Consider the following 27859-nt stretch of genomic DNA (forward strand, 5'->3'; position numbering starts at 1 on the left):
AGGACCCTTCTGGCAGAAATTGACATAGCATTTATTCTAGAACCCAGTAGACTAATGTCTCTTTGAGCATCTCTCATATATAGGACAGCGTCTTTAATATGCCCCAAGGTCAAAACATAGTATCCTTGTCTAAGGTATCAATTTCCTCAGACACGGTATCCGTCCATGCTGCTACAGCACTACACACCCAGGCCGACGCGATCGCCGGCCTGAGTAAGGTACCTGAATGTGTATAAATGGACTTCAGGGTAACCTCCTGTTTGCGATCCGCATCATCTTTGAGGGTAGCCGTATCCTGTGACGGCAGGGCTACCTTCTTGGATAAGCGTGTTAAAGCTTTGTCCACCTTAGGGGAGGATTCCCAGCGTAACCTGTCCGTTGGCGGGAAAGGATACGCCATAAGAATCCTTTTGGAAATCTGCAGTTTTTTATCTGGAGATTCCCAAGCCTTTTCACATAACTCATTTAGCTCGTGTGAGGGGGGAAAGGTTACCTCCGGCTTCTTTTCAGCATACATATGTACCCTCTTGTCAGGGACTGGGATTTCCTCTGTGATGTGCAACACATCCTTAATTGCTATAATCATATAACGGATGGATTTAGCAAATTTTGGCTGTAACTTTGCATCATCGTAATCGACACTGGAGTCAGAATCCATGTCGGTATCTGTGTCAACAATTTGGGATAGTGGGCGCTTCTGAGACCCTGACTGCCTCTGCGACATAGGATCAGGCACGGGTTGGGACCCTGACTGTCCTGAGGCTTCAGCTTTTTCTAACCTTTTATGCAAGGAATTAACATTATCATTTAAAACCTTCCACATATCCATCCAATCAGGTGTCGGCGCCGTCGGCGGAGACACCACATTCATTTGCTCCCGCTCTGCTTCCACATAGCCTTCCTCATCAGACATGTCAACACAAGCGTACCGACACACCACACACACAGGGAATGCCCTTTTTGAAGACAGTTCCCCCACAAGGCCCTTAGGAGAGACAGAGAGAGAGTATGCCAGCACACACCCCAGCGCTATAAACCCAGGAATAACACAGTAACATAATGTTAACCCAGTAGCTGCTGTTTATATATTGTTTTTTGCGCCTAATTATGTGCCCCCCCCCCCCTCTTTTTACCCTCTTCTACCGTGTATCTGCAGGGGAGAGCCTGGGGAGCTTCCTCTCAGCGGAGCTGTGGAGAAAAAATGGCGCTGGTGAGTGCTGAGGAAGAAGCTCCGCCCCCTCGGCGGCGGGCTTCTGTCCCACTTAAATATGCAATTTTTGGCGGGGGCTCATACATATATACAGTGCCCAGCTGTATATATGTTTAACTTTTGCCAAAAGAGGTCCCAAATGCTGCACAGGGCGCCCCCCCCCCCTCCCTGCGCCCTGCACCCTTACAGTGACCGGAGTATGTGAGGTGTGTGGGAGCAGTGGCGCACAGCTGCAGTGCTGTGCGTTACCTCAGTGAAGAACGAAGTCTTCTGCCGCCTGTGAAGTCTTCTTTGCTTCTCATACTCACCCGGCTTCTGTTTTCCGGCTCTGCAAGGGGGACGGTGGCGCGGCTCTGGGATCGGACGGCGAGGGTGAGATCCTGCGTTCGATCCCTCTGGAGCTAATGGTGTCCAGTAGCCTAAGAAGCAGGACCTAGCTTCAGAGAGTAGGGCTGCTTCTCTCCCCTCAGTCCCACGATGCAGGGAGTCTGTTGCCAGCAGAGCTCCCTGAAAATAAAAAACCTAACAAAATACTTTCAGCAAACTCAGGAGAGCTCACTGAAAAGCACCCAGCTCGTCTGGGCACAGTATCAAACTGAGGTCTGGAGGAGGGGCATAGAGGGAGGAGCCAGTGCACACCAGAACCTAAATTCTTTCTTAAAGTGCCCATGTCTCCTGCGGAGCCCGTCTATCCCCATGGTCCTCACGGAGTCCCCAGCATCCACTAGGACGTTAGAGAAATTAGGGGATTCTGTACTGGAAAAGGACTTAGGTGTCCTCATAGATAGCAAACTAAGCAGTAGTACCCAAAGTAGGACTGCAGCAAAGAAGGCTAATAAGATATTATCATGCATAAAACGGGGAATTGATGCTAGGGACGAAAGTATTATACTCCCGTTATATAAATCACTTGTGAGGCCACACCTTGAATACTGTGTACAATTCTGGGCACCTTACTACAAAAAGGATATCCTGGAGCTAGAAAAGGTTCAGAGGCGGGCGACAAAACTAATTAAGGGTATGGAGACGCTGGAATACAAGGAAAGGCTTGCAAGACTAGGCATGTTTACACTGGAAAAGAGGAGATTAAGAGGGGACATGACCAACATCTACAAATATATAAGGGGACAATATACAGATCTTGTGCAGGACATGTTTTTGGTTAGATCAACACAGAGAACTCTAGGACACTCACTCAGGTTAGAGGATAGGAGATTCCGCACAATACGGCGTAAAGGCTTTTTTACGGTAAGGACGATACGTGTTTGGAATTCCCTGCCTGAGGGAATTGTAATGGCCGACTCAGTCAACACCTTTAAGAATGGGTTAGATAAATTCCTAATGGATAAGGATATCTAGGGTTACGGGGCATACTTACGCACTATGGTTATTATAAAAAAGAGGGGTAAAACGTAACGGCAGTCATCAACATCAGTCAAAATTTTATACAAAATAATCCTTCATAGGAGACCACAAACAGGTTGAACTCGATGGACAATTGTCTTTTTTCAACCTTAGATACTATGTTACTATGATACTATTTTATAGTTTCATAGTGCAGACTGGGACACAGTGTTCCTAATATGTAGTCCTCAAAATCATCTCATTCATCCATTGTATTTGCATTTGCAGACAATTACAAATATCACTTCTCACAAAAAAAAAAAAAATTATGGATGCCAACCTTGTATACCACACCCATATATACATACATACAAATATGTATACACACTCAGACAACCACAAACATGCAGAGTTGGGCTGGGGCAGGAAAATCCCACCTTGGAATAGGGGCCCAAGTTTAAGGGGTGTGGCCAGCCAACAGAGGGTGTGTGGACAGCTACCACAGAGGAGACTTGGCCAACCATAAGGGAGGACATGCAAAAATCAAGGCCCCCTTAGAAAGGAGGGGGCAGGGGTGTGTCAAGACTACTCACTTTGATTGGCAATAGGGCTAATCTTAGTGTTGTTTCCTTAGAAACAGACCAATTAGACATCCATGATCCCTTTAGAATGTAAGCTCTGACAAAGAGGGACCTCTTCCCTCGTGTGCCTTTCCTTCTCTTACTTAAACTATCTTCTACTCCATACTCCCTTCGACAGCACCAAATCCCTCGGTTTTCTGCTACCCTGATACTTATGTCAGTGTTGTCTGCTGATGCAGCTATGTCTATGTACGCTGTACTTGTCCTATATTGTCTTGAACTGTAAGTCACTCTTTTCTTGTTTTGCTTATGTACTCTGTAATTGGGCGCTGCGGATCCCTTGTGGCGCCATATAAATAAAGATTACTAATAATAATAATAATAATAATAAAAATAATGATCCTGTTCCACCAAATTACTGACCCCTAGAGGATGGGGGGTGGAACCTCGGGCAGTGGGGCCCACCGGGGATTTCCACCCCACCGTGTACCTGTGGGCCAGTCCAAACCTGCAAATATGCAATAAGTAAGAAGTATGGAGCACACAATAGTCATCCACTTTAAAAAAAAACAACAAAAAAAACGTCATCAGACCAATTCCTTGAAGCATTAATACACTCATCCGAGATCCCAGGCTCAGTCACATTGGTCCCTGTGCCAGCTCAGCACTCCAGGAATATACACTTGGTTTCCACAGCATTTACAGGCAGAGTACTAGTCTGTACCAATGTCATTCCACAACCCACACCCAGCGAGTTTCATCAGTAATGACCAGGGGCGTATCTTCCCATTGGCCAGGATGGCACTTGCCAGGGGCGCCAGGCAAGGAGAGGGCTCCGCCTAGCTGTGCCACCCGCGGCCAAAGGGTAGAAAAGTAGTACTGTCAGACTGTACCTGGTGAGAGTCTGTTACTGCTGGAGCGGCGCTGGTGTCCGGCAGCACCGCACTTGTAATCAGACTCAAAATAAACTACAGCTCCCAGCAACAAGGGCTGACAGACACTAGTTTGATCACTAGTGCAGTACGGTGCTGACGGACACCGGCGCTGCGCCGGCAGTAACAGACTCTCACCAGGTACACAGCAATTGTTATATAGCACAGTGCTATAGATCTATTTGTTGTTGAAGATGATAAAAAAGTGGCAGTGTTTGGGAGAAGGGACTGTAGTACCTGGAAAACTACACGATTTTCATGCATGTTAGATGTAAGTAAGTAGCAAGTAAGCGAAAACCCTAACTTGTTGAGTGTAATAAAAAAAATACATATCTTACCTATTTCAAGGCCAGGTTCAAGGAAATGTATATCAGTTAATTGTATAATTGATCATTTTATCTTGGAAGTGATGGCACCCTGATGTGTTTTCTAACAGGAAGCACTTCTACCATCCAACTAATGGTGTTTGGTTAATGGCTGGGTCCATTTGAGGCTCATCTCACAGCATCTCATTAGCATTTCATTCGGGATGCAGTCAAGATGCCGGCATTTGGCATCCCGGCGGTCGGAAAGCTGACGCCAGCATCCCGAAACTGCTCGGAATGCTGATGCTGGCATCCCAACATAGATAGCGATGCAGAATGCCAAAATCCGGATCGAGTTGGTGCCAAAGTCTCCACTGGCAAGCCACGTGGGAGGGTTAGGGTTAGGCTGCGAGGGTGGGAGGGTTAGGCTGCAGGGAGGGAGATTAGGAAGGGTGGGTTAGGGTTAGGCACCAATGAAGAGGCTTTTGGGGATTTAGGCGTGTTAAGGTCAGGCTGTGGGAAAGGTGGGTTAGGGGGGAGGGATGGAGTAACGTGAATACGAGACACTACTGTGCGGTGTAATGCGAATAAGGGACACTACTGAGTGGCATAATTTGAATTGGAAGTACTATTGTGTCCACGCTCTTCCCCACAAGACCATGCCCCTTTTCTAATACTCACTCCTTATTGCAGATGTGTGTGTGTGGTGGGGGTGCGCCAGCCCCTTACTTTGCCAGGGGTGCTCGGAACCCTAGATACACCCCTGGTTATGACTTCATCAGGGGGTGGTCCCCGTGTGTTTAATCATTTATTAAAAATCTTTTTTAAAAATGTACTTCACTATTGTGTGTCCCATCTTTATTTCAGAGAATCACATATGACCCTTTGAGGAAGGGGTTAATGAATACCAAACATATAAAACCCTCAAGATCCCTACTTGTGATATATTTATCATCTAGAATCTAGCTTTATACAGTAAGTCTGCATTTTATTTCATGGTATAATAAATTCAGTGTTTTCCAATGTGATGTTAGGCAGTGAAGGGACTGTCCCTGTCCTTGCCATGGCACAGCCGGGGCCCCCGTACCTGAATAGCAGCAGCACAGCCTGGGGGAAGGTCTGGAAGTTGTTATTCCGGTTGATCTGAGTTCCATCCTGCATGGCGATTTTCCCAAATGTCTGCGCACGACAACAAAACAGAGGTTGGAGGCATTATTACCCTGACCAGGCTGTGGCTGTGAGTGGGAAAGCTCTCGGTAACAGACAATCAGTGTCTGACTCACCTGCATACCAATGACGGCATAGATAAAAAATATCATTGCGATCAGAAGAGCGACATATGGCAAAGCCTGAGGAGGAAACACAGGGAGAGACTGATAAAGATGTATACAACCACTGCTGAGCCTACGCTGAAACACTCGGAGGCACAAGGGAAATCTATGCTTTATGCTTCCATCAGGCTATATGTTGTGTTCAAGGTTCTGCCTAGTAAAAACAGAGCACAGCTATGTGATCTTTTATCTAGAACCCGATATTCAGAAAGCTCTGTATTCGGAAACATGGAGAATAAGTGCTGACATACACCCAATGGGTCTGATTTATAGTTGCATGGAAGTCTGGACCTGCTATTTTCCGAGAATCATACGCAACTCTGAGCAACTATGGACAACTACCAGCCGCATCGCCACACTCAGCTGAGTGGTAGTAACTGGGTGACTGCGCAACAAGGGTTGCAGCGAATGTACACTGACAGTCATGACGGCTACTTTCATAATCGGATGTATGGGAACGATGAAACTGCATAGATGTGGCCATCTTTGAATACAGGCGAAGATACTCATTTATTTAAAGTGCACAGACCCGATTCAGTCAATATTGCAAATTCTGCAACACACCGCAGGGCAAGGCCACCCAGCATGCAAACCGCCACCCTCGCTCCCCTCCCCCTTGACCACGCACCTCAATTTCAGCGTGATCAGTAAAAAGAGGGAGGCCCACTGCCATCTTTCTGAACGCAGCGGCTGCGTGTGAAGTCACACAGCCGCCCGATCACGCCTGCATCACACTCCCGTTTTTAATGTCTCCGCAACACTTCGTCTCTGCCTTGGAAACAAAGCATTGTCACCTCCCCCACGATGCGAACACCTATGCCTCATTGACAAGCAGAGGCGTTCGCATTTTCTGCGGGGCGCCCACCGTATTCCCGCACCCCTTATCAGACGCAGCTACCCAAATCACAAATGCTGGCAGGAGGCGTCTTTTTCCTACACGAGCCTCCTGCTGCATTAGCATTTTTACACAACACTATTAGCATACAACATGCTCCCACCCACATGGACTTTTAATATTTCACAATGGGGGTAATTCTGAGTTGATCGCAGCAGGAACTTTGTTAGCAGTTGGGCAAAACCATGTGCACTGCAGGGGAGGCAGATATAACATGTGCAGAGAGAGTTAGATTTGGGTGGGTTTGATTGTTTCTGTGCAGGGTAAATACTGGCTGCTTTATTTTTACACTGTAATTTAGATTGCAGATTGAACACACCACACCCAAATCTAACTCTCTCTGCACATGTTACATCTGCCCCCCCTGCACTGCACATGGGGGGTCATTCCGAGTTGTTCGCTCTGTATTTTTTTCTCGCAACGGAGAGATTAGTCGCTAATGCGCATGCGCAATGTCCGCAGTGCGACTGCGCCAAGTAAATTTGCTATGCAGTTAGGTATTTTACTCACGGCATTACGAGGTTTTTTCTTCGTTCTGGTGATCGTAATGTGATTGACAGGAAGTGGGTGTTTCTGGGCGGAAACTGGCCGTTTTATGGGTGTGTGCGAAAAAACGCTACCGTTTCTGGGAAAAACGCGGGAGTGGCTGGAGAAACGGAGGAGTGTCTGGGCGAACGCTGGGTGTGTTTGTGACGTCAAACCAGGAACGACAAGCACTGAACTGATCGCAGATGCCGAGTAAGTCTGGAGCTACTCAGAAACTGCTAAGAAGTATCTATTCGCAATTTTGCTAATCTTTCGTTCGCAATTTTGATAAGCTAAGATTCACTCCCAGTAGGCGGCGGCTTAGCGTGTGCAAAGCTGCTAAAAGCAGCTTGCGAGCGAACAACTCGGAATGACCCCCATGGTTTTGCCCAACTGCTAACAAAATTCCTGCTGCGATCAAGTCAGAATTACCCCCAATATCAACAAAATACTTCCCATAAAACATAAAGAGCTGTGTGTGGCTATTTACGCATCTAGCGCATTACAAACAGCATGCTTCATGAAGGAAAACACTACTTGGGTAATCCTCTTACAGTATATCTCTTTATATAATCGTAAGATTGATGGGACATCAGGACTCTATAAAACACATGCCAGCTTTCTCTGGCTAAAGATGTTACAAAGAATATGACAGCAGATAAGAACCACTTGGCCCATCTAGTCTGCCCTTTTTTTTTTTTTCTACATAGGTCAAAGTGCACCTAAATATGTGCTTCCCCCCACCCCTGGAATGTTGAAGATGTGTTCCACTGGTGATATATAAATGAGGTTAGGCTTGTGGCAAAAGGAATGCACAGCCAGGGAAGTAGGAGCACCCACGGCTGCATCACTCTTCCCACTACACACTGCAAACATTCACAGCTGCACAGATGCTGCAATCAGTGTAGTAACAAGGCATTATTGTGCTGTGCTCTGGGCTGGTCCATGCTCTCCTCCCTCCCCCTCCTCGTGCATGTGACATCACATATGACATCACAGAACAGGGTACAGGGTGCAGGAAGCAGAGTGCTGAGCACATCCTAGGTACAGGGCCAGCAGTGTAAGCCCTTGGGCAAAGCAATGCACTGAGGCCCCTACCCATCCTCCAGCGGTAGGGGTGGGAGGTGCTGTCAGCACAGGCTTACCTACTTTGCTGCCTCCTCCTCCGGGAGGAGGCAGCGTTGTAGGTGAATGGGGGCGTGGCTGGCAGCAGGATGGGCGGTTCGGGGACGTGGCCGGCAGCAGGATGGGCGGTCCGGGGGCGTTGCATCAGGGTCGCGTCATCGTGACTCCACCCCCCGCTGTGCTGTGCCGAGAAACGAGGCGCTGCATAGCGGGTGGCGGAGCTACGATGACGCGATTCAGCGCGAATCGCGTCATCGGACTCCCTCGGCCCGCCTACTTGTTCACTGCTGCGGGCGGCCGAGGGGGAAAGCGGGAGGCTTGCCCACCTTTCCGGGGGGCCGGGAGGGTCACCCGATTTTCGGGAGCCTCCCGGCCATTCCGGGAGGGTAGGCAAGTATGTGTCAGCAGCAGCTTTGATGTCCCGCGGGCGGTAGGGGGTGTTCTATCTTCCGCTCAGAATTTCTGCTAATTACTTCTTTACTGCACAGATGGTGGGAGATGGGGCGTGAGGGAGAACACTAAACTGTAGAAGGGGGCATTGGGCTAAATGAAGGAGCCCCGGTACATGACCTCTAGGGTGGTACAGGGTGTTTAATACGTAGGGGAGGGGTGGACAGTGGACTGGGCTTAATATTCATCATTTTCAAGCGGGAGGGAAGGTTCCTTGACCGCAGATATCTCCAGTTACTGGAAATAGATTTCTTAGCTTTCAATGCGATAAAAAACTAGAGAGTCCCACCTTTCAGAAGGTACTATGGACTATGGGGATCAGAGTTCAGGAGCCAGAGCAATCCTGGCGAAGATATAAAACTGCATACCAGGCGTGTGGAGCTGGAGCAGGGACCAGCTGCTGGAAGGCTGATACAGTATCTCTGGTTCTGGGCACAGTAGAGACAAGCTGCCTGTGTCCACCGGAAGGGGAGAGTATACCCTCAGAAAAACTCTAAAGTGGGACAGAACCTGAGATATCTAGCTGGGAAGAGCAGGCTTGGATGGGGACCACTGCTTTGAAGTCGGATATCTCCGGTTCTCCAGGGCCGATTTTCAACAATCTGGTACCCCTGGAAAAGGTGGACCCTCAGCTATCAGCAAAGGGCCCTTACACTCCTGGAGCCTTTGGGAAACTGCCCATTGAGCCCATACAAAAAGACAGTCCTGCCTTGGTATCTGCTGTGTGGCTCTCCAGGCAGAAAGTTGTTGTTCCAAGTACCCTGCACACCAAATACAGGTGACAACAGGGCAGTGATGTGCTGCCCCCATCCTTGTGCTCTGTGTGGCGGCAGCAATTGGACACCCCTCATTTTGACCCTGGCTGCAATTATAGCCTGATAAACCACATAGATACAGGTGCATTCATACAAAAGTAGCACTTTTATAATGTACTCTTAGGGGGAGATGTATTAACCTGTGAGATGCAGACATCGTTGAAATACTAACTAGTCTGCCCACTTTTTAAAGTGTCCATAATTTAAAAGGAAAACCAGGTTGGTTTTGCCTTTTAAATTATGGCCCCTTTAAAAAAGTATTAAATAAACATTGCAGGCCAGTACATTTCCCCCAAATGTCTCTTTCATTAAGCAGTGAGCAGAGTTCATATATACTGTCAAAGTCAGAAAAATATCATGCTACACGTTGCCATATATTCCCCATGCGCTTGCCCGCTGCACATGCACATTCTCTCCCGTGCGTGCGCATACTCAGTTGCGTGACGGCGCCTCCTCGGCCATGCGCTCGAGCGCATGGTATGTGCATTTACGGTAGAGTTTGTGTGCGTCTAGCGGGCGACTCAATCGTTACATAATAAATCCAAATAGTGCATTTTATAGATAATGTTCCCCTTAATAATAACTGTAAGTTTGTTTAATGTAGTTGGTCCCTGGACAAAGGAATTCCTCTTTTCATGGTACAAGGAGTCAGACAGGGTTTGAGCAGTTGTGTTTGGTACCTAACTAATGAACATTTTATTAGAAACAATCCGGTGCTGGTTAGGTAAAGATTAATCGCTCCTGCGTATAGTTATGGCCATTAGTAGTTTCTGGACATTTATTTATTGTCCATGTGTTGGAAATCCTGAGTTTCCCTCCCACCTGAACAATTTGATATAGTCACAGCACACCTGTTCAAACTAACCTATGACCTTTTGTTATGATGCGAGGAGACATTCCTGTGTCCAATGAACAATGAGATTATAGGTCCCTTTGTAGTGTACTGTATGTAGTGTATATAAGAACAAGCCAGCCTGAAGCAGCTCAGTCTTTTCTCCACAACGGTTTTCATCATTGACTAACCCAGAGCTGGTAACCAGGACTAGCGCAGCGATTCATTCCTAGTGTGTGTAAGTAATTCTCTGTAATCAACTTGTTCCCTGTTTGTATTGGCCATACTCTCTCTCTCTCTCACTCTGTTATAGTATAAGATTGTGACGCTATTGTATATTTCTGTCTAGATATTCTGTTAGAATGATATGTTAGCTTGTAGTGTGTGACTTGTAAACTGTTTCCCCTTTTCGATATAACTAAAAGCTTGTTAGTAAATGTGTTGGAACCTCAGCAGGGTGTCTGTGTCTCTCTAGCTAGTACAAAGGGTTTCTGAGTATCTCAATTGCTCAAACAGCTTGCATACTCACAAAGGTTCAGTGTTAAAATGCATTATAGTACCACGGTATTAAGGTTTACAGTGTAAGCATATTCTGTGTTTAAAGTTTATAAAGGTTACTGTCTGTGTGTATGCTCGCTGTGGGTATTCCGTACACCCAGCACAGCGTGTGTACTTAATTTGCGTACCACGTGCGAGGTCTTCATACGCAAATAGCGTACGGAGTGCGTAGCATGTGCACGTGGTTTAGCAGCCATTACGGCTACACGGTATTAGTATATAGCTAATGTTAAAAGGTAGATATCAGACTCTATCAATTGGGGGCAAGTCTGGTCCATCTCATATCCTCAGTCAGGCGAAAATGCGCAGACTATATCGATCAGCAAAGGGAGGAAAGAAAGGTAGTATCTTGTAGTGCTGATCAGATGAGAGTCTGCGTCTGATTCTTTTGGTCTGTAGGGATGCTGGTGGAATCCGAAGAAGGTAGGAACATTAAGCTATTGTCTTTGTAAATCTGTTTTTTTTTATTTCTATTTGGTGCCAACTGCACACGCAGATTGGATGGCTTATCTGTTTAAATAGGTTTAAAAGTATTTTTAATCGCTCTGCATAGCGTGATAGTTTTACCCAGGCTTAAAAATAACTAAAAGGGGCTGGCATGATGATTTTCTTTGTGACAAAAGGAGCCGCATGGTCTGTCCCCCATTTTGTGTAACCCTCATGGAGGTGGAAGGGGGAGGAGCAGCGGCCATTTTGGGAAGGTCAAATTTTTTTTTTCTGAGCGCTGATTTTCAGTTGGAAATAATCAGCCATCCATTGTCAAAAAGAAATCATCATTTAATGAGTTTTTTTTAATGCATTTGTTTAATCCATATCATAGTCAATCATAAGTGGTTCAGATAGAGTTTGATAAAAGTTAATAATAAAATAAATATTTGATTTAGGAAATACACAAATAAAACGTAGTGTTTTTTTTTTTTGTGTTTTGTCACTGTCTCCATTCAAGAGCCGGTTTAACTCTGCTTGGTGTAGGATAGCCATTGAAGTGCAAATTAACTTGTATAACTGGGTTTTGGTTTTTTTTTTTTCTCTCCCAGCAGTGAAAGAAATCGCCTTTACAGAGTTAGTTAAAAAGCACATTCATATGCAAATTAGAAGCACTGAATAAGGTCTCACATAAGTAATAGTGATTAGTACATATATGTAATATCTATATGCGTGTGCTTACATCAATGTATGTTATTAGATTAATTTAGAATTGCATGTTCATTTGTGTAATTTTCACATCACACTTTCCTGTTTGCCATTTCATAATTGATAACGTGCTAAGAAAGATTTGTTGCTATTGATAGTTAAAAAGTAAAAATAATACGTAAGGAAGTAATTTGTAAAACACGCACACGGCTTGCCTAAGATACAAGGAAGTTCTGTGTGGTGTTCAGTAGATGATTACAGTTAAAGGTCATTTACATTGATAAACGTGTTAGTTGTGTTACTGTGGACATACCTGGCTTACGTACACGTGTCTCTAACAAGGGGCAGAACGAGTGTACGTGACGCAAGGGCCGACGCACGGAGCGTATATTACGCAACGGAGCGTCTGGGTACGCCCACATAATACAAATCACACGATAGTATTGTTTTAAGTAGGCGAAAAGGAGGCAACGTGATAATAGCACAAATCAATCTCAGTGTCCAAAATTTTAAGCTAATAGATCCTTCTCTAATTTGCGACTCATCTGGACTAGACTGTGTTACTGAATGAAAGGGATTTCTGCGCAGAAACAAAAGTAAAGTGTACATGAGGTGAAAGTGTGTGTATACATATATAAGTATTCTTTTTTTGATTGGAACGTAGAAGTCGAGTTCTCGTGAGGACGTTCACGTAAGTGACGGCGTGGTGGCTTGGGAGGCATCCCTTGTTAAACATATACAGGAGCATTAGAGTATAGCAGAGTAAAAGTCTACTGTAGACACAGACCAGGACCAGGAGGTCTAGGTACAGCAGACTAGGAAGTCCGCTATAGATAGAGAAAAGAGGCACAACCCAGGGGGTTGGTGCAGTACCCATATAGGCCATTAAGCTCCGGCTGAAGGAATTCGCAGCAGCAATTTTCGATTCCACTGGTCGTTCCGCACATAAGATTAGTTGCTTATGTGCAGTACTATTGTACCGCACGTAATTGTGTGCATTAGTTAGTAACTTGACCCAGTACCATTTGCGTACGCTAGAGGGGTCATAAACGCTATTTGTACATTCTAACGTGATTTGTGTAATTTTTTTTATTTTAAGGGAGGTTCGCTGGTCACTCGGGAATTCTCTAACAACCGATACTTGCTGGGGACTGGTAGGTCCAACACGCCCCAGTAAATAAAGGTTCATAGGGGCCCTAGGTTGGGTACAGCAGCTCTGAGTCAGTGATTGCAGCATTGGCCAACGTGGGCGAGAGTTTGTGAAGGTACTCGGTAAAGTTTCACCGTCGGCCTACCCCGGACATCTTGGTTTTTGTAAGGGTTCGCTGAAGACCCTGATTTGAAGGTCAGAGGTAGTGAAAGCAACACCTGCAAGGATGGGGGCCAGTTGTTCAGGTAGGGGGCGATCAACCATGGTTCCGGTTGATGCAGTAAAGCGGCCAACAGGGTCGGCAAAGTCTATAACATGTGATACAGACCAGGAGGTCCGAGATGGATCACACACAGAGGTTTTATTCAATGAATGGGAAAGAATGACTGTGCATGACGGGGAAAAGTTCCCACGGGTAGGCAGTTTTAGCCCAGATGTGTTACAAAATCTAAGGAGAAGGATATGTCTCATTAAATCTGCAAAGAGACGGATCAAATATTATGATTGTTTACAGTTATGGCAACAGGAAGGTGAAATACAAGGAGGATTAGCTTATACAGCTGACTCTCACTTTGGTAAGAAAAATATGGCAGCGAGAGAGAAGGTGGTTACAGAGAATGGCACACTGGTGTATGATAAAAATGCACTTAGCAACTGTATTATAGATGATAAGAGTAATTGTAACAAATGTAACAATGATAAAAGTAAAACTATTAAATGTACAACTGTTAACCTGTGCAAGTTGCACTCCATGTTAAACTTCCCTCAGGATCACCAGCAAGAAAGTGAGCCCAGCACGATGTCGGCACCTTTTCCAGCAGCCATCCTACAAGACATCCAGGTGGACGCGACCAAATCGGTAAAGACAGTAATCAAACCCCCTAACGGAGGGTCAGGTGAGGTCGTGTCCACAGGTACGTACGGTGTTATATATCATGCACAAACAAATGTACCTCATATTGTAGAACCAACACAAGATGATGTAATTGAGTTTAATCCTGTCAGGGTGATCACAGTCCCCAATGGGAAGACTGACGCTCAGGGAACCATTCCCGTCAGGGACAGTGCAATGCGCCGTCCCTGGTCCCGGATGGAATTGAGGTCAATTATGTCTGAATTTCCTGATCCTAGGAAAGATATAGTTGCATGTCAAAGGTTCATTAAAGAACTAGGAAACTCCACAGAACCCACCAACAAAGATTGGCGGACAGTGCTGAGGGCATGTTTGCCCTCCAGTGTTGACTCTGCGAAATTTATTGCTGATTGTAAATTAGACACAGAGGTACCTCGTACGGAGGAACACAATCAGGAATGTATTAAGCAGATCAACCGACAGTTGGGAGTATATTTCCCTGCCGTTGTCAAGTGGAATGAAATTTTCTCCATAAGACAAAACGAAGGGGAAAGTATTTCTAATTATTTCAATCGAGCACTGCAAGTAATGGCTAGAGACACTGGGATCACAGACATCAAAACAAATGCACAGCATAGAGAAGTAGCGGTTAAGGTATTAATGAATGGTTTAAAGGAAGTACTGAAAACAAGGGTACAGACCACCAACCCAAACTGGAGGAATATCTCAGTGACTGCATTAAGAAAGTCCGCTGTTGGGCATGAGCAAAACATCATCAAGCACAGGGAAGCACAGGGAGGTAAGAAGCCCCAAATCCCTGCGAGAAATTCAAATGTGGTAGTCTGTTACCATTGTCATAAAGAGGGACACTTTGCAAGAGATTGTAGATCAAGAAGTATACAAGAGTCATATCAACCCCCTAGACAACGACATGACCATGATATCCAAGAAATCAGGGAAGTACAGGGAAAGCGGTTGATGGTGATGAGCATCCAAGCGTTTGAGGAGGCATCAAATCAACCAAGACCTCAGGTCACTGACACTTGGAGGAAGCCCAGGGTTTGTTATCTTTGTAAAAGAGAAGGGCATTATGCCAGCAACTGTAACAGCCCACATAAAGTCAGACCCCCTAGACAAAGACATGGGCAAAGTTATGACACACCAAATTGTAATCAGGGATCATATAGGAAGGAGTTTGGGCCGCACCTGTAATATGCAGTCAGGAAAGGTGATCATTAGGACTGATAGTAAACCTGAGGTTACAGTTAATGAAATTGGGAGGTCAGTTCCTTGCAGGCACAAGAACGGCCGGGTAAACGTTGTAAATGTATCTGTAAATGTTTCTTTTTCCCCATCTCTGACGTTCATCGGCAGGACTCAAACATCACATAGCTACTTGGTCTTTGCAGAAGTCTACCTAACCCCAGCGTGACCTACCGACATCGGTGTGTCCTGGCCAGGCACAAAAAGGGTGGAGTGTGGAAATACTGGTGGGGGAGACTGCGCAAAGATACCAATGGATGTGTTGGTGTGACAGCCTGATGGTGAACGGAAGATCTGACAATGTTTTTTTTTGTTTGTTGTTTTATGTAACATATATATGAATTGTTCTCTCTCTCGTTTGTTTTTTTTCCCCTTCTCTCTCGTGTTCTCATGCTTTAAAGATGGTATGTCACACATCAGTTGAACAAATGGTAATGCAAGATTTTTGCTCCTTACAGAAAGATCGCAGATTTGGAAGGAATATTGTATCACTGGAGTGTTCGTTTGGAAGACTGAGAGACAGCACCTTTGAGATGACAGCAGAGCAAGAAAAACAACAAGACTAGAGGACATAAGACATCGTAACATTTTTCTTTCCCCTCAAAGTATTTTTTTGTGCCCCCATTACAAATTTCTCTTTCTCCTCCTGTAAGATGGACTCGCCCCAAGAGACTGCAGTCCGTGTTTTCCTGTTGACCATGATGTCGACCAGAGCAGTCTGTTTCGGTGAGAGTACCAGTGAGGTCGAGAAAGGATCCAGACTGGGTTTCCAAAGACAGAGACGGAGGTGTAAATTTCCAATAGCAACACAATCACCAAGCAAAGGCGAGTACCAGAAAACGATCTAGCAGCCATGTTATTTGTAGACATTGTGAAGGATTGTTAGCTAAAGAGAACTGCATCTGTAGGCATTGTGACAGTATAGTTGAGGATGGGTGCATCAAGAAATGTCAGTCCAGTTTTAATATCCACATGGACCGGCACCCATTGAGTGACTATCACTCCTTAGTGGGTAAAGTGTTAAACTAGACAGACTGTTGGGTATGCTCTCAAGTACCTCAAGGCCATAGCAAATCAGGACTAGTACCATTCCCTTTAACGATAGGAGAGGTACTTGAGCTAAGTGGTGGGAGGCCGGTGGACAAGAGGTTTAATATCTCTAGTCCTCCTAGTTTGAAGCTCCACCAATATCATGGGGATAGATCCTTAGTGTGCTTTAACATTTCCAATCCCCGAAAGCCGGGAAATTGGGAAGTCTCATGGAGTAATCAAACCATGACATTTTCAGACAGAGCCGACAGAATGCCCATAGACACAGAACTTATACGCCAGATAGCCGACCATAGGAAATTTTTCCGGTATAGGTACACCTTAGGAAGTAGGACCATGCGAGTTGGAGAGGTATCACCAGGATACTGTGCACAGATCGTACAAACTGATACGTGTACTAAACAGATGGGAGAATTAGGGTTAGGAGATTTCACATGGAAAATTTGTAACATGATAATGTCATACTCCGTCCCATGGCCCTCATTCCGAGTTGATCGGTCGCAAGGCGAATTTAGCAGAGTTACACACGCTAAGCCGCCGCCTACTGGGAGTGTATCTTAGCATCTTAAAATTGCGACCGATGTATTCGCAATATTGCGCTCACAAACTACTTAGCAGTTTTAGAGTAGCTCCAGACTTACTCTGCCTGTGCGATCAGTTCAGTGCTTATCGTTCCTGGTTTGACGTCACAAACACACCCAGCGTTCGCCCAACCACTCCCCCGTTTCTCCGGCCACTCCTGCGTTTTTTCCGGAAACGGTAGCGTTTTCAGCCACACTCCCATAAAACGGCCTGTTTCCGCCCAGTAACACCCATTTCCTGTCAATCACATTACGATCGCCGGAGCGATGAAAAAGCCGTGAGTAAAAATACTTTCTTCATAGCAAAGATACTTGGCGCAGTCGCAGTGCGAATATTGCGCATGCGCACTAAGCGGAATTTCACTGCGATGCGATGAAAAATACAGAGCGAACGACTCGGAATGAGGGCCCATATGTTCTCCCCGATGATGCATATTTCATATGCGGGAGGAAGGCGTATAAGTGGCTTGCCCCAAACTCAGAGGGATTGTGTTATATTGGAAAAGTACTGCCTGAAGTGATGACTGTATCCCATAACAAAATGAAAGATATTCACCGCGGTGCACAAGCTCCTTATACTCACACTCATTACGAACACATCGTTAAACGGCACCTGACAGAAAGAACAGAGCATCCGGCCTCTGACCTGATCCATGAATCCACCGGGATTCAAATCCTACTCGCGTTAGATGTCACTCGTACCGCCAGAGGAGTGTTAAATTATAGATATATATCTGCGCTTGCAAATTTATTAGACAATATCACCGAAATGTATGACGACACATTCAGGTATACTGGGAGAGAGTTACAAGCCTACAAAACAGAACTGGTTCAGCATAGGATGGTTCTCAATTACCTCACGGCAGTAACAGGCGGGTATTGTGTTACCCTAGCGACTCAGTATGGAATAAAGTGCTGCACATATATTACAAACAGCACTGAGGACCCGGTCGAGGTCATAGACCAAAAGATGGATGACATTTTGCAATTAAAATGGGAGTTCTGAAGGAAACACAATCTCACACTCGCTGCTGTGGGTAATGAGCTGACCAGTTGGGTGTCATGGTTGAACCCACGAAATTGGTTTTCGGGCTTAGGAGAATGGGCCCAAGGTATTATCATGGATGTAGGAAAGTTTCTCTTGTGCATATTGGGAGTCGTCATATTGGTTGGCCTGATATTTAGATGTGTTCGGATTTTAACGAAGTGTAAACGTAGTACCCGAGTGATGAGTTTAAGAAGCGAAGACACTGTAATTACAACGACTAATTTGATGTATGACCCAACGATAGAGACAATGTTGTGATGAAAATGTGATTCCACGGTCCGTTTCTTTCACCCGTTTCTCCTTTGTTTTCCTCCAAGGTACAAAGACATCCGCTTGGAAGAAGAATTTGACAACCTCTTTTATACAGACCACTGATGGACAATGCCATAGACCCCCAATATCCCTAGTGACTTTAACTTTTACGATAGCCCAATACTTTAAAGATTGTAAGTCTATGGACATTGAGAAAGCTTTTTGCTCACCATTTATAGCAAAAGCATCGGGAGACTACAGTCAACATGTACATCAAGACAAGACACAAGACAAGACCTCAATCGGCGAATGCATATTAAGCTCACATAGTTTATGACTGCATTTGTACTAATTACTTCTTATCTTCACCACTACAACCTTCAGGTAATAGCACACATAGTCGATAGGGAATATAGACACAGATATCAGCACTCACATACCCCCCCATTCATGTATCATCAACTAAAATGTGCTCCCCCATTTTGTTGCAACCAAAAGCCGAAAAGAGCTCGGTAAAGTTTGACAGCCCATCCACAGGCCCTTAATACGGGATAAGAAGGAATTCAAATGTATACTTCGCAATACCTCGAAGCTTGATTTAAAACACGTACGGCACGATGATACATGACCCCTCAAACATGGATACATACACACATGCTTCTACTATCTCACTAGGTCATACCTTTTTCCCACCTTCTCCTCTCCTCCCTTTTCTCAATCACAAAATGGTACTAACATGATGGTATATGTATTTTTCTTTTTGAATTGTTTTAGGAAGTGGCAGTTATTGATGACTGCCAAAGGGTGGACTGTCAAAGTCAGAAAAATATCATGCTACACGTTGCCATATATTCCCCATGCGCTTGCCCGCTGCACATGCACATTCTCTCCCGTGCGTGCGCATACTCAGTTGCGTGACGGCGCCTCCTCGGCCATGCGCTCGAGCGCATGGTATGTGCATTTACGGTAGAGTTTGTGTGCGTCTAGCGGGCGACTCAATCGTTACATAATAAATCCAAATAGTGCGTTTTATAGATAATGTTCCCCTTAATAATAACTGTAAGTTTGTTTAATGTAGTTGGTCCCTGGACAAAGGAATTCCTCTTTTCATGGTACAAGGAGTCAGACAGGGTTTGAGCAGTTGTGTTTGGTACCTAACTAAAGAACATTTTATTAGAAACAATCCGGTGCTGGTTATGTAAAGATTAATCGCTCCTGCATATAGTTATGGCCATTAGTAGTTTCTGGACATTTATTTATTGTCCATGTGTTGGAAATCCTGAGTTTCCCTCCCACCTGAACAATTTGATATAGTCACAGCCCACCTGTTCAAACTAACCTATGACCTTTTGTTATGATGCGAGGAGACATTCCTGTGTCCAATGAACAATGAGATTATAGGTCCCTTTGTAGTGTACTGTATGTAGTGTATATAAGAACAAGCCAGCCTGAAGCAGCTCAGTCTTTTCTCCACAACGGTTTTCATCATTGACTAACCCAGAGCTGGTAACCAGGACTAGCGCAGCGATTCATTTCTAGTGTGTGTAAGTAATTCTCTGTAATCAACTTGTTCCCTGTTTGTATTGGCCATACTCTCTCTCTCTCTCACTCTGTTATAGTATAAGATTGTGACGCTATTGTATATTTCTGTCTAGATATTCTGTTAGAATGATATGTTAGCTTGTAGTGTGTGACTTGTAAACTGTTTCCCCTTTTCGATATAACTAAAAGCTTGTTAGTAAAGGTGTTGGAACCTCAGCAGGGTGTCTGTGTCTCTCTAGCTAGTACAAAGGGTTTCTGAGTATCTCAATTGCTCAAACAGCTTGCATACTCACAAAGGTTCAGTGTTAAAATGCATTATAGTACCACGGTATTAAGGTTTACAGTGTAAGCATATTCTGTGTTTAAAGTTTATAAAGGTTACTGTCTGTGTGTATGCTCGCTGTGGGTATTCCGTACACCCAGCACAGCGTGTGTACTTAATTTGCGTACCACATGCGAGGTCTTCATACGCAAATAGCGTACGGAGTGCGTAGCATGTGCACGTGGTTTAGCAGCCATTACGGCTACACGGTATTAGTATATAGCTTGTGTTCTAAGGTAGATAATCAGCTCTATCAATACCTTAGTAAACGTTAATCAGGGTGAAATAAAGGCACTGATATTTACACATGTGGCACACCATGCATTTGGACCAAGATGGGAGTTTCTGGGTGTCACATCCAAACATATTGTGGGAGTGTCATGGGAATGTCCCGGCCGGGATCCGGTCTGAAGATCGACAGTGTCTAGGTCGACAATGTTTAGGTCGTCCACTATAGGTCGACAGTCACTAGGTCGACATGGATGGAAGGTCGACAGGGTTTCTAGGTCGACATGTGCTAGGTCGACAGGTCTAAAGGTCGACATGAGTTTTTAAAAAAAAAAAATGGATTTTTTCATACTTAACGATCCACGTGGACTACGATTGGAACGGTAAAGTGTGCCGAGCGAAGCGGTAGCGGAGCGAAGGCACCATGCCCGAAGCATGGCGAGCGAAGCGAGCCATGCGAGGGGACGCGGTGCACTAATTTGGGATCCCGGTCACTCTACGAAGAAAACGACACCAAAAATAAATAAATCCTCATGTCGACCTTTAGACCTGTCGACCTAGCACATGTCGACCTAGAAACCCTGTCGACCTTCCATCCATGTCGACCTAGTGACTGTCGACCTATAGTGGTCGACCTAAACATTGTCGACCTAGATACTGTCGATAAAACGAACCACACCCGTCCCGGCCATGATGAAGGGATCTCCTGCAACCCAGGGGGTAAGTGTTGATGCTAATACAATGGGCAGTTGGGCTATACGCTGGAAGACCTACACATACTCACATAATCATACAGTAGTAAATCCGGCTGCAACAAACGCTTTGTGAGTGACTCACAATCCGGCCAAAAATGTACAAAGAAAGAAAGCAGGAGGTGCTCAGTTTAGTGAGCTAAGAAGTGCAGGTGGAGTAATAGGCAATGCATTCCTCTGGCTGTGCACGTTACACCCAGTACATATAGGAATGGATTCTGATTTGTAAGTAAAGCAAAAAAGCAAGCAACTGGGCAAAACCATGCTGCACTGCAGGTGGGGCAGATGGAACAGGCAGAGAGATTATATTTGGGTGGAATGTTTTCAAACTGACATCTAAATTGCAGTGTAACAATAAAGTTAACAGTTGTGGGCTACATGCAGAAGAAGCCAGTATTTACCCTGCACAGAAACAATATAGATGTATTTGTTCCCCTTAGATGTCAACATGGTTTGTTCCAGATACAAAGGTACATACTTTTTTTGCTTTACTTATACCCCTTTCACACCGCACAAATAACCCGGTATCGACCCGATATATTGCCGGGTCGACGCTGGGTCGCTGTGCAGTGTGAAGGGGTCACTCCCGAATTACCGGGTCGCCAGACTGGGTAATTCAACCCGCAAATAAAGAAGGATCATTCCCGGGTTGAAAACCGGGTCAGGTGCAGTGTGGACACATTCACAGTACAGTTAGAGGCGGCGTGGAGATGATCTCATCTCCCAGCACCGCCTCCGCACCCTCCCCTGATGCCGCCACAGTCCCAGCCCCCGATGGCAACCTGACCTGGCATATTGTCGAGAAGCCAGTTGAAAAGAGTCCAATGCACTCGGGAAGGATCCGTTTCCAAATCCCGGGTGCGACCCAGGAATTGGGAGTCTGGACCTGCTAATTGGGAGTCTGGACCCAGGAATTGCAATGTGAAAGCGGTATTACAAATCTGAATCAGGCCCATAGTAAGAAACAAGTAATGCAGAAGAATCTGGGGTGTGACCCTAAGTCGCAGCTATGTGGCAGTAAGGTAGGTGCAGAAATGCTCTACTGCATGGCAAATGACCCCCACTGTGTTTAATTCATCGCCTGTTCTGTGTTTGGCAAACAGTCCCCGCACGGTTTATCACAGCATATTCTGACCTTTCTTCTTATTGATTATTTTTGCTGTGTATTAGGAGCTAATAAAATCTTCATGAACAGAGTGAAGAGAAAAACAAGTGTCTGAAGATTGTGAGCAGAAGCACATGAATACTAGAAAGATCTGCTAGAGCTAGACTTATAGATTGGGACGGTCTTTTCACAGGTGTCACTATCATTCCAATGCTTTTACTAGCATTGGTAAGAGTGCTACAGTATATGCTGATTCCTGGCTTCCACCAACTCTAAGGGTATGAAAACAAAAAGTGAAAATTGTGCGGGGTGGAATATGCTTTGTGCCCTTCACAAATAAAAAACGCACTATTAAATGTTAGAAGTGGAGAGCGCTACTGCGCAGTCTCCAGCAAAATGGCTCCTCGAGGGAATGCTTCATTCCCTTACCAAGATGGCCACTGATAGTGTATTGGAGCATGCCCGACGCCATGTTGCCACTGATTATGAGCGACATTGTGGAGGATGGCCTTTTTCTCTTATGCTGACATTTTGTTGTTCAAACTCCATTTGTTTTGCATACAATCGGCCCATTCTCGCTTTCTCTTGATTGCTCGTGGGTCTTGTGGATATGTACGTGAGACAAAAGTAGGATGACAGTGTAGCTGGGCTGCTGCCTTGCAAGCTGGGACGGGCAAGAAGCTTTGTTACCACAGAACAAGCCTGGAGCTGATACCATAGGTAGCCTTCCTGCCTGTCCCCACATCCACTGATTGCTGGCACTTATTGGTCACCACTCTGCCAAAATTGGACTTCGCTCTGCAGCATCCAGCCACCTGGAATTTATCCTCTTTAAAGGACATCTCCAAGGATTTTCCATTACCTATGAGGTGGACATAATCTGCACAACTTTCACTGGTAAAATAACCTCATGACTGCTACAGTATCAGATATATGCTAGTGACCGATCATTGAGGGTCTCATCCAGTAACTTTAATTATCTGTGAGTGGTCTCCTAGCCAGCATTGTGGAATTTCAAAAATCATATACAGGCTTTTATGTGGCTATTATATTGATGTTATGGTTTATTTTATATGGTAATAAATGTGTTGACTATATATACAAGCCTTTCAGAGTTTTTAAATTAATTTATATCATGAGCAACTAGCACTGGTTTCTTCTGTTTTCTTGTTTTCATACCCACTGGGGACTTACCACCCCCAACCAGCTGCTATTGATAAGCACACCCTATTTTTTCTTTTTACATATTGTTTACCATAGGTTAGGCTACTAGCAGATGGGTATTACAGTGTACTGCCTAAGTGCTATGTCGCCAATGTCGGTACTGCTGCAGTGTTATTAAGTTAACCCTTGCTTAAAAGTTACATAGCTCTGCTGGTGATTTTGTAGTGATAAATGTAAGTAATATTGGGGGTAAGTCTGAGTTGATCGCAGCAGGAACTTTGTTAGCAGTTGGGCAAAACCATGGTGGTCATTCCGAGTTGTTCGCTCGCAAGCTGCTTTTAGCAGCTTTGCACACGCTAAGTCGCCGCCTACTGGGAGTGAATCTTAGCATATTAAAATTGCGAACGAAAGATTAGCAGAATTGCGAATAGACACTTCTTAGCAGTTTCTGAGTAGCTTCAAACTTACTCGGCATCTGCGATCAGTTCAGTGCTTGTCGTTCCTGGTTTGACATCACAAACACACCCAGCGTTCGCCCAGACACTCCTCCGTTTCTCCAGCCACTCCCGCCCGCGTTTTTCCCAGAAATGGTAGCGTTTTTTCTAGAGATGTGCACTTGAAATTTTTCGGGTTTTGTGTTTTGGTTTTGGGTTCGGTTCCGCGGCCGTGTTTTGGGTTCAACCGCGTTTTGGCAAAACCTCACCGAATTTTTTATGTCGGATTCGGGTGTGTTTTGGATTCGGGTGTTTTTTTCAAAAAACACTAAAAAACAGCTTAAATCATAGAATTTGGGGGTCATTTTGATCCCAAAGTATTATTAACCTTAAAAACCATAATTTCCACTCATTTTCAGTCTATTCTGAACACCTCACACCTCACAATATTATTTTTAGTCCTAAAATTTGCACCGAGGTCGCTGGATGACTAAGCTAAGCGACCCTAGTGGCCGACACAAACACCTGGCCCATCTAGGAGTGGCACTGCAGTGTCACGCAGGATGGCCCTTCCAAAAAACACTCCCCAAACAGCACATGACGCAAAGAAAAAAAGAGGCGCAATGAGGTAGCTGTGTGAGTAAGATAAGCAACCCTAGTGGCCGACACAAACACCAGGCCCATCTAGGAGTGGCACTGCAGTGTCACGCAGGATGGCCCTTCCAAAAAACACTCCCCAAACAGCACATGACGCAAAGAAAAAAAGAGGCGCAATGAGGTAGCTGTGTGAGTAAGATAAGCGACCCTAGTGGCCGACACAAACACCTGGCCCATCTAGGAGTGGCACTGCAGTGTCACGCAGGATGGCCCTTCCAAAAAACACTCCCCAAACAGCACATGACGCAAAGAAAAAAAGAGGCGCAATGAGGTAGCTGTGTGAGTAAGATAAGCGACCCTAGTGGCCGACACAAACACCTGGCCCATCTAGGAGTGGCACTGCAGTGTCACGCAGGATGGCCCTTCCAAAAAACACTCCCCAAACAGCACATGACGCAAAGAAAAAAAGAGGCGCAATGAGGTAGCTGTGTGAGTAAGATAAGCGACCCTAGTGGCCGACACAAACACCTGGCCCATCTAGGAGTGGCACTGCAGTGTCAAGCAGGATGGCCCTTCCAAAAAACACTCCCCAAACAGCACATGACGCAAAGAAAAAAAGAGGCGCAATGAGGTAGCTGTGTGAGTAAGATAAGCGACCCTAGTGGCCGACACAAACACCTAGCCCATCTAGGAGTGGCACTGCAGTGTCACGCAGGATGGCCCTTCCAAAAAACACTCCCCAAACAGCACATGACGCAAATAAAAAAAGAGGCGCAATGAGGTAGCTGTGTGAGTAAGATAAGCAACCCTAGTGGCCGACACAAACACCTGGCCCATCTAGGAGTGGCACTGCAGTGTCACGCAGGATGGCCCTTCCAAAAAACACTCCCCAAACAGCACATGACGCAAAGAAAAAAAGAGGCGCAATGAGGTAGCTGTGTGAGTAAGATAAGCGACCCTAGTGGCCGACACAAACACCTGGCCCATCTAGGAGTGGCACTGCAGTGTCACGCAGGATGGCCCTTCCAAAAAACACTCCCCAAACAGCACATGACGCAAAGAAAAAAAGAGGCTCAATGAGGTAGCTGTGTGAGTAAGATAAGCGACCCTAGTGGCCGACACAAACACCTGGCCCATCTAGGAGTGGCACTGCAGTGTCACGCAGGATGGCCCTTCCAAAAAACACTCCCCAAACAGCACATGACGCAAAGAAAAAAAGAGGCGCAATGAGGTAGCTGTGTGAGTAAGATAAGCGACCCTAGTGGCCGACACAAACACCTGGCCCATCTAGGAGTGGCACTGCAGTGTCACGCAGGATGGCCCTTCCAAAAAACACTCCTCAAACAGCACATGACGCAAAGAAAAAAAGAGGCGCAATGAGGTAGCTGTGTGAGTAAGATAAGCGACCCTAGTGGCCGACACAAACACCTGGCCCATCTAGGAGTGGCACTGCAGTGTCACGCAGGATGGCCCTTCAAAAAAATACTCCCCAAACAGCACATGACGCAAAGAAAAATTAAAGAAAAAAGAGGTGCAAGATGGAATTGTCCTTGGGCCCTCCCACCCACCCTTATGTTGTATAAACAGGACATGCACACTTTAACCAACCCATCATTTCAGTGACAGGGTCTGCCACACGACTGTGACTGAAATGACGGGTTGGTTTGGACCCCCACCAAAAAAGAAGCAATTAATCTCTCCTTGCACAAACTGGCTCTACAGAGGCAAGATGTCCACCTCATCATCATCCTCCGATATATCACCGTGTACATCCCCCTCCTCACAGATTATCAATTCGTCCCCACTGGAATCCACCATCTCAGCTCCCTGTGTACTTTGTGGAGGCAATTGCTGCTGGTCAATGTCTCCACGGAGGAATTGATTATAATTCATTTTAATGAACATCATCTTCTCCACATTTTCTGGAAGTAACCTCGTACGCCGATTGCTGACAAGGTGAGCGGCGGCACTAAACACTCTTTCGGAGTACACACTTGTGGGAGGGCAACTTAGGTAGAATAAAGCCAGTTTGTGCAAGGGCCTCCAAATTGCCTCTTTTTCCTGCCAGTATAAGTACGGACTGTCTGACGTGCCTACTTGGATGCGGTCACTCATATAATCCTCCACCATTCTTTCAATGGGGAGAGAATCATATGCAGTGACAGTAGACGACATGTCCGTAATCGTTGTCAGGTCCTTCAGTCCGGACCAGATGTCAGCATCAGCAGTCGCTCCAGACTGCCCTGCATCACCGCCAGCGGGTGGGCTCGGAATTCTGAGCCTTTTCCTCGCACCCCCAGTTGCGGGAGAATGTGAAGGAGGAGATGTTGACAGGTCGCGTTCCGCTTGACTTGACAATGTTCTCACCAGCAGGTCTTTGAACCCCAGCAGACTTGTGTGTGCCGGAAAGAGAGATCCAAGGTAGGTTTTAAATCTAGGATCGAGCACGGTGGCCAAAATGTAGTGCTCTGATTTCAACAGATTGACCACCCGTGAATCCTTGTTAAGCGAATTAAGGGCTCCATCCACAAGTCCCACATGCCTAGCGGAATCGCTCTGTGTTAGCTCCTCCTTCAATGTCTCCAGCTTCTTCTGCAAAAGCCTGATGAGGGAAATGACCTGACTCAGGCTGGCAGTGTCTGAACTGACTTCACGTGTGGCAAGTTCAAAGGGCAGCAGAACCTTGCACAACGTTGAAATCATTCTCCACTGCGCTTGAGACAGGTGCATTCCACCTCCTATATCGTGCTCAATTGTATAGGCTTGAATGGCCTTTTGCTGCTCCTCCAACCTCTGAAGCATATATAGGGTTGAATTCCACCTCGTTACCACTTCTTGCTTCAGATGATGGCAGGGCAGGTTCAGGCGTTTTTGGTGTTGCTCCAGTCTTCTGTACGTGGTGCCTGTACGCCGAAAGTGTCCCACAATTCTTCTGGCCACCGACAGCATCTCTTGCACGCCCCTCTCGTTTTTTAAATAATTCTGCACCACCAAATTCAAGGTATGTGCAAAACATGGGACGTGCTGGAATTTGCCCATATTTAATGCACACACAATATTGCTGGCGTTGTCCGATGCCACAAATCCACAGGAGAGTCCAATTGGGGTAAGCCATTCCGCGATGATCTTCCTCAGTTGCCGTAAGAGGTTTTCAGCTGTGTGCGTATTCTGGAAACCGGTGATACAAAGCGTAGCCTGCCTAAGAAAGAGTTGGCGTTTGCGAGATGCTGCTACTGGTGCCGCCGCTGCTGTTCATGCGGCGGGAGTCCATACATCTACCCAGTGGGCTGTCACAGTCATATAGTCCTGACCCTGCCCTGCTCCACTTGTCCACATGTCCGTGGTTAAGTGGACATTGGGTACAACTGCATTTTTTAGGACACTGGTGAGTCTTTTTCTGACGTCCGTGTACATTCTCGGTATCGCCTGCGTAGAGAAGTGGAACCTAGATGGTATTTGGTAACGGGGGCACACTACCTCA

At 45.8% G+C, this 27859-nt stretch overlaps 1 protein-coding gene across 5 annotated transcripts in view; it reads right to left on the reverse strand.

Annotated features, from left to right (window-relative positions):
• The window catches only part of CACNA1F (calcium voltage-gated channel subunit alpha1 F), a 326101-nt gene that overhangs the window by 71151 nt on the left and 227091 nt on the right, over positions 1–27859 (reverse strand). For all 5 annotated transcript variants that reach the window (XM_063936570.1, XM_063936571.1, XM_063936568.1 and 2 more), the window contains 2 exons: positions 5656–5721; positions 5460–5551 (listed from right to left, as the gene is read on the reverse strand). In XM_063936570.1, the coding sequence (XP_063792640.1) occupies positions 5460–5551; positions 5656–5721 (158 nt within the window). The remainder of the gene's footprint in view (positions 1–5459; positions 5552–5655; positions 5722–27859) is intronic.

The sequence above is a fragment of the Pseudophryne corroboree genome, chromosome 8 (genome assembly GCF_028390025.1).
Source record: "Pseudophryne corroboree isolate aPseCor3 chromosome 8, aPseCor3.hap2, whole genome shotgun sequence".
Classification (NCBI taxonomy): Eukaryota; Metazoa; Chordata; class Amphibia; order Anura; family Myobatrachidae; genus Pseudophryne; species Pseudophryne corroboree.